This window comes from Vigna radiata, chromosome 7, assembly GCF_000741045.1.
Source record: "Vigna radiata var. radiata cultivar VC1973A chromosome 7, Vradiata_ver6, whole genome shotgun sequence".
Taxonomy (NCBI): Eukaryota; Viridiplantae; Streptophyta; class Magnoliopsida; order Fabales; family Fabaceae; genus Vigna; species Vigna radiata.
The window spans coordinates 43,723,336-43,735,255 of NC_028357.1; the positions used below are offsets into that span (position 1 = coordinate 43,723,336).

The following is an 11,920-nucleotide window of genomic DNA, read 5'->3' on the forward strand; positions in this document are numbered from 1 at the left end:
ACCCACGTCCACATGATGGAAGCAACTTTGCTTCCATCCCCTTTCTTTTTGGCATAGATGTAACCTGATTTTCAAGTGCATCCCAACAAATTTCCACCTATCAGTGTCCATAAAATATAAAAACACTTTATTCCGGTCATCATCAACTCTCCTCGAATGACTGTATTTCTTCAACAATCAAACACAATGGCTTCCATAGGATAAGCCGTTTGACACTTAGCCATAGAACAAGGCAATCCTGAATGCATTATTCCAAACCATCAATCTAGTGATTTCGATTCAACCACGAAGTTTGCTTTCACAAACAAAAAAAAAATACGGACATATAGTGCTCACATACTACTAAAGAAAGAAAAAAATTATAGTAGCAGGTGTCGTATCATTACTTTCACAGTGACACCCTAGATTCGGTCATTGTGCCATACTATGGGCTATCTATAATCCAACCAGTTTTCGATGCTTTTCCTTGAGGTAAAATGTTTTAACCCTTCACCACACAACTAAGCTGACCCTGGCATCAGGCATATTGCAAGATTTTCATGAAACAGGGTTGAGGTTTTCATCAATCATTTGAATAGCGAGGAGGAGAGATGAAGAGAAAATACGGCAACGCGTTAAAAATTAAAATATCCATCACAGTTTCACATTTATAGTAAAAAACATAAGAAGTAGCTGTAAAATGAGAAATAAACGATGACAAAAACACTCAGAAGCTACAATGTTTCAATATTCAGGATTACACTAAAAAACCTAGAAAGCAAGGGTCGTCCATCCAACTTAAAATCCGAGCTTGGTGCGGCGCCAGTGCCTGCGCTTTGCATTATACCTGAAAACACAAACAAAAAGAGGAAGACAAGAATGGCAGGATGTGAATACGCGAAATCAAGAAACATAATCCTGAAAATCGTAGGAAGTTTTTGGAAAATGACCTGATAGTGTTGTCGGTCCTCATGCGGATCCAGTAAGGGATGGGCCTGTTCTGCCTCATCTTCTTGGCAAGCTTCTTCTTGATCCTGAACGTCTTGTGGGAAGGCTACACATCAAATCAATAGCTTCACATCACAATCGAAAAACTTCAAACAATTCATAAACGCAAACGACCATGGATACCACTCTTACCATTTTCGCTGTGAACGATCCAACGCAACAACAAGCCGCTGCACTTCTCTGGAAACTAAAGAAAACCCTAGCCAGTTCAGTCTTTTACAGAGTCACCACACGGTCCTGTGGATTGGGCCGCTTCTGTCCTTTTGGTACTTATGGGCTTTGGCCCATCTGTCAAACTCTTACGCCCATAAACCCCGTTAGTTTATCTTATTTTCTCGTGTTTTCTATCAAAAATATTTTTTAATTGCTCTAAAAATAATTTTTAAAATTCTTATAGTATGGTAAAAGTTATTTAAATTTTATTATAAATTATTATCTATGATATCTTTATTAATTTTTATAATGATTGTTATATAAATTATAATGCTTGATATTGTATGGATAAATAACACTCATTTTAGGACTAGCCTTGGGTGACAGCTATTGAACGTATCTCAGTTACTACATTACGTCAGGTGTTAGAAACGACGAGCTACATGGTTCATACAGTATATATGATTGATGTTGATTGGTAAAGTATGAATATGGTCAGCTTTGTATAGGTGTTCATCCTGATATTCTAATGCTCACTAAAGAGGGTGATGCATGTGGTGAGAATGGCAGGAGGCTCTAGCCTGAACGATGTGTACAATATTAACCTAGGGTGTCTTAAGAGGCTAACCTCATGTGGCAAGCTCAAGGGTTATCCATTGTGCGGTAATATTTATTCCAGGTTATCACCCACGGGTGCAAGAACGACTGTAGCTACGTATTCATACAGTTCGGACAGTCAGTGTTGAGTAGTCGGGAATTATGTGTTTTTATGTTCGGTCTTTAACTGTAATACTTGTATGGTGAATGTTTGACTAGATATGCAGTTTTACTCATTTAATGTTTTGTTTAAATGATATGGTTGAATTGATTAATTAAATTACATAAGCTTACCCTTATTTCTTGTCTTGTCTTTCATATTCCATCCGGTTCTCTTCACTGCAATGATCATTTTACGAATGTGAGTAGAAGGGGTTGAAGATTCATTGGAGGAAGCTCTCCACACCAAACAATTTTGGATAAGTCAATATTAACATGATGATGCTATCTATCCATACACATATATTGTTATATGATTGTGTTGTAATGATACTTGTGAATTTAATTAAAGTTACGTTTTTCTTTATTTTTTTGTTATCCACATTAAGTCATATATATGTATTATTGACTATGGTAACATGTTATATTTTTTTCATAGACATAAAAATTATGAAAAATAATTAAAGTTATGTTGAGTTTGTATAATTATATAGTAATTTTGTTATTTATGACTTTTACTCGTTATAATCTGATCATTTAAACTTATACAAGAATGATGACGTGATAATTTCAATAAACGAAGCACACTTAAAATTTAATATTAGATTTTCAAATCATCGTATGAATAAAGTTAAAATTTGTTTCATATAATTTAAAAAATAATTTTATTACAAAGATTTTAATATGATAATTATTAAAATATAATTGTATTAAAAATATGAGACTATTTTTGAATTATTAAAATTACTCACTTTCTTCTCATTTAAAAAAATATTTCGATATTTTATGAAAGTTTATAAAATATTATAATAATTATAAAAACCATTTAAAAAAAAAATATTGATCAAAATAACTTTGCAGTAAATCAAAATTGGTTTTTTTTTTCCTTCATGATTATCTATTTAAAAATTTGTAAGAACTATTAAACTCAATATCTATATCAGTTCAGAAATTAAAATATGAAAATTGCTTACATGTTAACGTAATTATGTTATTTTCATTTCCATGTTTCTAATTCGTCTATCAACACATTCATCTCCTCTTTAATTTCTTCCAACTCTAGTATAAATTTTCATGGCCAAAACAACAAATTGAAATCAAACAAATAAAGTCCAAAATTAAAGACTTTTTTCCCCGTAAGATACTTGCCATACAAATTAAATTCAAGATACAAAGCATTTTTTATTTCATTACATTTGTTAACTTTTTTTATGATAATAGCTAGAAAAGCGAGGACAAAGTGATTTCAATTAACTCACAGTCTAATAATTAAGTTCATACAATTAAATCCCAAAGGGAAAAAAAAAGATGGATGGAAGGAGCACTGATTCCAAAGCTATAAAACCTTCTTAAACCTTGAATCTGTGCTGGTTTCTCTTGTTCGTCATCATCCTCCGTGAATAGGGTTTACTTTCTTGAATTTCTTCCGAATCGATTCCATTGTGTCTCTCAAAGATTTGACAGTGTTTGATTGCACAATTTGTGAAGATGCCTCGTCCCAAAAGAAAAGCGGCCCCACCAATCACTTCTGATGTTGATTCTTCTCTTCGTCCCGGTACTTCTATTTCTCGTTTCCGATTGGTTCTACCCCGCGAAAATCGAATCACAATATTCACTAAAAGAACAATGAATATTGAAAATTTTAATTATTTTTTTTTGTTTTCTTGTGGGGCAATGAGTTTTTCTGTGGCGAAGTGCCAAAGTTGGCAAATTTAATCGATCTATGAGCTGATCGAGGTCAAATATATGTAATTGGATCATGTCTTGCTTTTGTAAAGTTCTGGATACGATATTCGATTTAAACGCTTCAAAATTCAAAGCATGTTGGTATTGTGGTTTTATAATCCGGACACGATTTGATCAGATTCAGTGCATCATATTGGATTATTTGCCTTCATTTTTTTACGGGTTAGGTGTCTATCTTGTATTTGCGATGCTTCCCATCAATTACTCATTTAGCTTGGGTTTTTCGGCTGTTTATGAATCATTTACATGTAATGTTAATTGTGTAATACTGATGCAATTTGTCATTAGAATGCCCATGCCCAATTATGATCTAAATTATTTGCAATGGGCAGTTTACCTTATTTATTTTTAGTATGCATCCGGTTACATTCTGTTCTGCAAGTACATTATTTGAACGGTGCTTGTCAGGCACATAACTTGAATGGCACCTGTATCTTTTATGGTGGTATATATAAATTGGAAAAACACATCTGTGCTGATAAGACAATGTCTGTTTCGTATTAAATAGTTAATCATGTCATAGTGGTTTAAAATCCAGAGTACATATCTTCTGGGAGGCTGCTTTTCTGCTATCTGTTGCAGCTTAATAGAACAGTATGATGCCACTTATGAAGACAACCTGCATGTTTATAGCCAATACAATCTGAGAGCAATTTTAGCTTAATATTTCTACAGCTCATGAGGGTTGATTGATCTATTTATGGGGGACATTATTAAAATGCTATGAGGTAAAAGCACTACCGTTGTGGTGAGACTGAAGATGTTATTAAGAATGCAACTGCATTCCCGTAGACAAATTAATTAGTGTCCTTTTGGTCAGATTTGTGGAAAACAAATTGTAACTATTTGCATTCCAGATGAATCATTTAGTTTTTGCTAAGCTATTTTTTCGAATAGTATCAGCATGAAAGAGGACTCTGGAAGTACGATGAAATATTTCACTATGTGTATTGTCCTGAACCGTAAGCCTTAATTATGCATGACTGCTTCTAGATTTTTCAAATTAATGTCGAAATATTTCGTTTTATCCTTACCTTTTCCATCTAATGCTGACTCTAATTTGCTGAGTTCTTGATAGTAATCATTTCATTTCATGTTATTGTTTCAGAACCAAAGAAAGCAACCACAAAGCAATTTGATCGAATAGATAACCTATTTGAATCGTATGCAAATAAGTCATTGGGTTTGATTGAGTAAGTATGTGCATGTTGAAATTATCGTGGCATGCTTTAATTGTTGTTTGATCTTGTTTAGGATTAGAATATTTCATGCTTTAGTTAAATTGAGTTATTTGCTTGGAACTTAGCTTATGTTTAAGTAGCAGCATACGGTGGTTTATTTATTTTTTCAAAGCACTTTTTAAGTAAGGAATTAGACACGGCTAAGGTCTGTTTTTATATATATGTGTGTGTGTGTGTGTAATTTTAGTTAACAAACATGTGTTCAGAAATATTATGTGTGTTGAGATTCAATGCTTCTCTTTTATGTTTTAAGATTGTTTCCCCTCTTCGTTAAAGTTTATGTGACTCGTCTTGATGCATTCTCTATACTTTTTGTTTGGTTGGTCAGCCCAGACGGGATTGTGGCATTTTGTAAAGATGTGCATGTGGATCATACAGATGTTAGAATGCTGATACTTGCTTGGTAAGTAATGGACTGGATTAATCTTTCCTTTTCCTGTATATAACTGATTTTTTGACTTGTATAAATATATGTTTTTATCTTATCAGGAAAATGAAAGCTGAAAAACAAGGTTATTTTTCCAAGGTTGGTAGAGAGTATTGCTTTACAATCTTAGTTTAGTTACACCCTGCTGAAATTAGTGAACGACATTTCAATACTCATGTATTGACCATGGATTTGTGCTCTTGATGTAACCCTTCATTTAATACTTATGTATCGATGTATTTCTACATTTCAATGATGTATATACTTGCATTTATCCTTTCTCTCTCTCTATATATAGATATGTGTGTGTGAGAGAGAGAGATAGAGAGAGAGAGAGAAAGCTCACAATGATGAAGAAAGGTTCAACCTCTCATTGAGAAAAAAAGGAACTTCTCACTTAAAGAAAACTCTCATTTGTTTATTTAATTTGTGTGTAGCTAATAATGGAATCAATACTAGTGAAATAGATAGGTTGGCACTGTAAATTTCAAGATGCTCTGATGCTGGTATTTTCTTCGTCTATTCTCTGCCCTTTAATCCGGAGTAGGCTTTTTACTTCAATAACAGATAAAGAGAGTTAATGATATGGTATGGCTCTTTAGCTAAACTTTTTTGTATTGTGAGCTCATGATATAAGAAATATTATTGACAACAGTGATGTGGAAATTTTGTTGGGGGCGGGCAGAGGGTGGGATTGCAGCAGGATTGATGGGCTTTGGTGTATGTGGTGGCAAGTAGCCTCTTGATGTCCCATGAAAGATATATTACCTGATGAAATTCTGTCTCTAAGGAAATTGTTCAATTTGTGAGGATGTATATATGTGAACTACACAAATGGTCTTGTAGGCCCATGTTTGATTGGAAGTTGGATCATTTTGTTTGTGGAGGTGTCTTTTGGTCTTTCTTTTACCTTATCTGTACTTTATCTTCTTTTCTTTGGTACAATGGAGGTTTGAACACCTGGGTTGAGGAATGAAGCTGAGCTTTATGTTCGAGGTTGACGTTTCTTGTGGTGCATTTTCATTGGCCTGGTGAAGGACTGAACCTCTGACAACATCATTACATTCAAATCTTCTAGACTTGGGCCCATCCAGTTGGGCTTGTCAGCTCGTAGACAAGGACTTCTCTGGTCTATCTGTTATATTCATGTGGATTACTGAAATACTAAATTCTCCCCAGTAAATGGAATTTTCTTTTATACAAATAGTTGGCTGAATCATGGTCTGAGATATGATCCTTTTTGAGCGTCATTCTGAATACAGTTAACTTTTCATTTGTTAAATGTTGAAAACCCTGTCACAATTGGGTATATTGCACCTGTGTCAGAGAGAGAGAGAGAGAGCAAAACACTGCATGATGCCATCAAAGGTCATCAAACCAAAATTTTCGGATATTGGTGCTATGCATTCTTGTCATTATTAGTAAAGGTGGCTTGAATTTCTTTACCATAATGTTAGTTTTTGGACATGTTAGCGTCATCAGTTTTTTCCTATCTTGATAGGATGAGTGGCGAAAAGGGCTAAAATGTTTAGGGGCCGACACACTCCCAAAGTTAAGAAAGGTCATTGGTGGGCTGCAAAAAGAGGTATTTTATTTTTCTGTTTAAGTTACTTAGTGAAGTTTTCTTGTGTTCTTATTAAGATTAACCACTAAGGTTGTCATTAAAAAAGAATTTTGGTGTAATTATTTCTCGTGTCTTGTTTAGGTGATGGTACAAGAGTGCTTTGAGGATTTTTATTCCTATGCATTTCAGTACTGCCTGACGGGTAAAACCAGTATTACTGGGATTTCACTCTTATTTTAGACTACTTGTTCTACATCACCGCTTTCGAGTTCTTATATGTAACTAACGTAAATAATAATACTTTCAGAAGAGAAGCAAAGGAGTGTAGATATTGAGACCATCTGTGAGCTGTTGAATGTCGTTCTGAGATCCGATTTCCCTACTCAAGTTAATTTATTAACTGAGTATCTAAAGGTAGTGTAGGTTTTTATATAATAATAATATGTGGTGATGTTATGCTTGTCTGCCCGTTGCTTGAACCTTTTCAGTTGCATGTAATGACTCTTAATGACAACTTTCAGTGATGTCTAGCAAATATGCTAGATTGTGAAGGATGTTAGTACTTTTTTTCTTTAACTTAATTATTGTTCCACATTAAAACTATAGCTATTTGATTATATAAATTTTTGTTTTCTTGTATTTTCATGATCTAAAAGTAGTGTAAATTCTTGAAATATTTTCCCATGGAGTTAAAACGATGGTAATTTCCCTTGGGTACTCCTTGTATATGATACACACTAAAGTTGTGTTGTTTGGGTGGAAGATGTTGAAAAGACTTTTAATGCCCTTACACGTTAAATTGTTTTCTGATAGCTGAAATACTTATTTGACAGGTCCAAAATGACTACAGGGCACTAAACATAGATCATTGGAGAAATTTTTATCGTTTTTTTAAGGAGGTAATGCTGTTTTTATTTTTTCTTACTCTGCCTTTAGATTTTATATCATACGCATTTTTCACTTCTGGTTGAGTTTACTATCTCTTTGGAAGGTTAATTTGATTATGAAGTCCTTAGTAAGTTGTAAAAATAAAAATAGTCAGTTAACGCTCGAGAGGAAAATATCTCTTGGAATATTAGTTTACATTTTCGTTCTATTTGATATTTACTTTTATTGTGATAACTAGGATTTTATGGATCGGTTACTTCCTTCTATCAGTAAACATAACATACACCATTAGAAATCCATTCGCAAAATTCACAAGTCTCTTGAGTTTTGAATTGGGTTTTACTTCATGCTAGTCATCCTTTTCCCCTTTTAATTGTTAAACAAACACAAGTTCGTCTTGTTTATACTCATTACTGGTGTAAAAAACTTTTATAAATCAAATAGAAGGATAAAAAACTTTTATTAGAAATGACATTGGTTCAAACGAGGTGTGCCAATTGCTTAACGAGTTTAATTCAAATCATTAAAGAAAAACTCAACCCATCCGTTGGCATGTGGTCAACTGGTGTAGGGATGTGTATGAATTGTACACTAGTACATTTGATGGGTGAAATTTGGTGTACTTCAAATTTAAAACTCGCAAGCAGAAAAATATGTCTGACGTTTTGTTGGTGGCAGGTAAGTCTCAGTGATCTTCTAAGTTATGATTCCAGTCAAGCATGGCCCGTGATCCTCGACAATTTTGTTGAATGGTTAAAAGAAAAACAAGAGAAAATATAGTTCTCACCTTTCTCAAGTTTATGTTCATTTTTAATCTGCGGACTCCGAACGAGAATACTGTTTTGAAGCGGATATACAATTGTATATGGCTGATCTGAGTAATCAGTTCGCAGTTTTTCTGCAGAATTAATCCCATGTAACAACTTCATACATTCTCAACTGTCAAAGTTATATTCACTTTTCTTCATCCGGATATACTGTTTTAAGCAAGTTTTGTTTCAGTTGCCAAAGTTCCTGAGTCTTTTATCCATATAACGTTTATATGTGGCTCAACTATGAGTAAGATAAAAACCAATTGGAAGATTTAAAAGGGTTAATTCAAAGCTTTCCACAAGAGAAAATGATTCTTTACATCGGGATTTAAATTTGAATGTTAACAGTGTAGTAAAAAAATTTACAAAAGCTGATGAATCTTACAGTGGTTTTGATTATGAAAAACCAAACGAAGAAGGATAATGTATTCTTCGTTTTTAATAGATGAAGTGACTCAGATTTTCAAAGTCTTTTAACGGCTGGATTTTGAAAATGTCTACATGTACTAATAATATACATGCTTCTCAAATTGTCAATTCACACACAAGGCAAAACCATTTTCAGTCTTATGCTATCTGTACTTAAAACTTGAGATTTGTAAGTTGTATAAGCAAGACTAAGGATGAAATTTAACTTTTGTTTTGCATAGGAATTATTATTAGATATGTAACAAACACAATACAAAAAATTAATCATTTGATATATTTCAATGCAGTCGAAGAAAAAAAAATAAATAAAGATTTTAGACATTGGATATAAGTTAGGTGGTTAAAATTAAATGACCATTCTCCTCTCAAATACTTAAAAGTACTTAATAGGATTTGTATGTACTAATATATGTCTAATTATATATTTTATGGAAGTCAATAATGAAATTCAAATGGTTAATCAAAGAAAAATTGAAGTCAATGACATAATCCATATAGATAATATAAACTAATCAGGTAAATTTTTGTTATACTATTATAAGTTTCACGAAGTCTTTTATTTTTCTTCTTCTTTATGCGTATTTTTGCTTAATTCGGCACAAATGCTAATTTTTACAAATTTGATGACTGTGAAGATATAAGATAAAGATATACAACTAGTGTGTTATATAGTGTAACCAATTGGCACCATTAATTACTTAGAAATCAACTGAGACAACTCATACAGTTTTACACAATCCACTAATTAGACAACGTTTTACATAAAACAGGGAAAATTTTCCCTTTCATGTGAAAAATAATTCATTTGGTGAATGAAGGCATTCATCTACCTGTGATTCAATGGATTCAATTACTCGATCTTGAAAGATAAAATAAAATCTTGCCTGCAAGATACAAAATGATAGCAGAAAACACGAAGCCGACGGGCTCAAGTCTCATTGCAAAGCATCCATGAATTTAGAGCTGCATTAATGGCAATAGTTAGATAGCTACTATTCAAATTTATCCCATAACATATCATAATTTATAAATTAATCATAATATGAATGAGGTTATTGCTTCCTCTACACTACATTTATTCACTGCATTCTTATAATAATCCAGAAATCACTTTTATAAAATATGATTTCGAAAATCCTATGAATGAATGTAATCTTGAAACAATTTACTTTACCTTGCGTTGAGATTTTCCAATCGTTGGTATCGAGGCCTGCAGCCCAAAAGAAATATCCACCAAGATAAAGAGATTGAGCAAACTCAACCTTACCCGCCACCGTTACCGGGTCATCGTACCCGACCCAATTACTACCACTGTAAGAATAAACCGACGCCGTTTCCTCGTCATACACCACATTCGCACCCGTTTCGTTATTAAACTCCAACACCTGAAACAGCGCCATCGCACCATCCATCCCGATACCCGCCCCTACAGCCGGAGCTCCGATTCCATGAATACTCGGGTCAAGTAACTGCCATGTCCTCCCATAAAGCGGCAAACCCATAACCACCTTCTTCGGAATAACCCCACCCCGGATCCAGGACCGTAACCCGTAGGCCACACTAGCATTACTTTTCGGGTCAAATAGCCCAGCAGGAGGCCCAGTGCGGTTACTCCACGGCCCATTAAGATCGTAACTCATGACATTGATCCAATCTAAATTCTCGTTAATGGAACGCACGGGGTATCGCAACGACGTGGTCGTGGAAAGAAAGTAATCGACGGAGAAGTACACGGCGGCGGTGAGGAGGAGCGGTTTGCGGGAAGTGGCAGAGGCCTCGGAGACGATGGCGGCGCGCAATTCTTTGAAGAGCTGGCCGAGGTCCTTCATTTCGTTCGCGGTGCGAGGGAACTCCCAATCAAGGTCAACGCCGTGGAAGCCGAAGGCCCGCGCGACAGCGATGGTGGAGTTGATGAAGGCGGCGCGTGCGGCGGCGTTGGAGGCGATGGCGGCAAAGAGGTCGGCTTTGGAGTTGGCGCCGCCGATGGAAACGAGAGTGGTGACGGAGGGGCGGAGGGTGGCGGTGAACGTGGCGAGAGTTGTGGCGGTGGAGTCTGGAATGTCGAGCTGGTAGGTAGCGTTGTTGGGTGCAAGGAAAGCATAGTAAACGTGAGTGAAGAGTGATGTGTTTATGGCTGAAGGAGGGAAAAGCGGTTGTTGAAGCCAGTATATAGCTTTGATGTCGGAAGTGGAAGTCGTAACGGTTATGACAAAAAACATTGGTAAAAACAGAAAACGTAACATGTTGGGGCATGCCATGAAGAAACTTTGGTTATTGAAACTTTTGAAGAATAGAAAGTATGCAATTTGATTATTGTTTCCTTAGGTTTAATGCATATTTATAATTGGAAATTTGAGAAAGTGTGAGGATCTTGGAGAAAAGATTGTGAGCACATGGCCGTCCATGGTTAGAAAGAATGTTAATGGATTCTCTTGCCGTCGAAATACAACGTGTTTCTGCATTCCATGCTTCAATGTCAACTTCAGCATTTGTCAACACTTAATTCATGCCAAAAACTTCTAATGGAGAATGTAACAACGTTTTAAAAATTGTTTCAGTTGCCCAGCGTCCTTTGTAATATCGGAGAAGCTCAATATAAATATTTTATTATTATTATATTTGACTTTTAATGGGACCTTAAATAAAATTAATAATACAATACATAATATGGTACATACATGTAACCTAGAGTATAAAATGAAAAAAATCTAAAATATTTCTCCTTAGCTGGCTTACATGTGAATTCGGGTAAACCAATTGTGTAGAGAGCAAACATAAGCTTTTGAGCATTGACGATTGAGTTCTACGTATGAAGCAGACATTCCTGACGACACAATACCTGTAATTTTTAAGATATGAGTATATATAAAAAGGTTCATCATCATTATAAATAGTTTCAATTCACCACTGCATTTAA

At 34.6% G+C, this 11,920-nt stretch overlaps 3 protein-coding genes across 3 annotated transcripts; 1 reads left to right on the top strand and 2 right to left on the bottom strand.

Annotated features, from left to right (window-relative positions):
- Window positions 1-591: 591 nt before the first annotated feature.
- On the bottom strand, window positions 592-1,271 carry LOC106767592 (60S ribosomal protein L39). Its single transcript, XM_014652515.2, has 3 exons — window positions 1,120-1,271; window positions 930-1,033; window positions 592-826 (listed from the first exon to the last, which is right to left on the bottom strand). Exons 1-3 carry the CDS (start codon window positions 1,120-1,122, stop codon window positions 778-780), a joined length of 156 nt encoding a protein of 51 aa, XP_014508001.1. The 5' UTR covers window positions 1,123-1,271; the 3' UTR covers window positions 592-777.
- A 1,930-nt stretch (window positions 1,272-3,201) lies between these two features.
- Window positions 3,202-8,772, top strand: LOC106765490 (DCN1-like protein 5). Its single transcript, XM_014650131.2, has 9 exons — window positions 3,202-3,451; window positions 4,751-4,835; window positions 5,212-5,286; window positions 5,373-5,409; window positions 6,812-6,895; window positions 7,016-7,076; window positions 7,182-7,288; window positions 7,708-7,773; window positions 8,441-8,772. The coding sequence occupies exons 1-9, from the start codon at window positions 3,385-3,387 to the stop codon at window positions 8,540-8,542; spliced, it is 684 nt and encodes a 227-aa protein (XP_014505617.1). The 5' UTR covers window positions 3,202-3,384; the 3' UTR covers window positions 8,543-8,772.
- Window positions 8,773-9,678: 906 nt separating this feature from the next.
- LOC106766479 (acidic mammalian chitinase) lies at window positions 9,679-11,583 on the bottom strand. Its single transcript, XM_014651203.2, has 2 exons — window positions 10,178-11,583; window positions 9,679-9,966 (listed from the first exon to the last, which is right to left on the bottom strand). The coding sequence occupies exons 1-2, from the start codon at window positions 11,259-11,261 to the stop codon at window positions 9,932-9,934; spliced, it is 1,119 nt and encodes a 372-aa protein (XP_014506689.2). The 5' UTR covers window positions 11,262-11,583; the 3' UTR covers window positions 9,679-9,931.
- Between the last annotated feature and the right edge of the window lie 337 nt (window positions 11,584-11,920).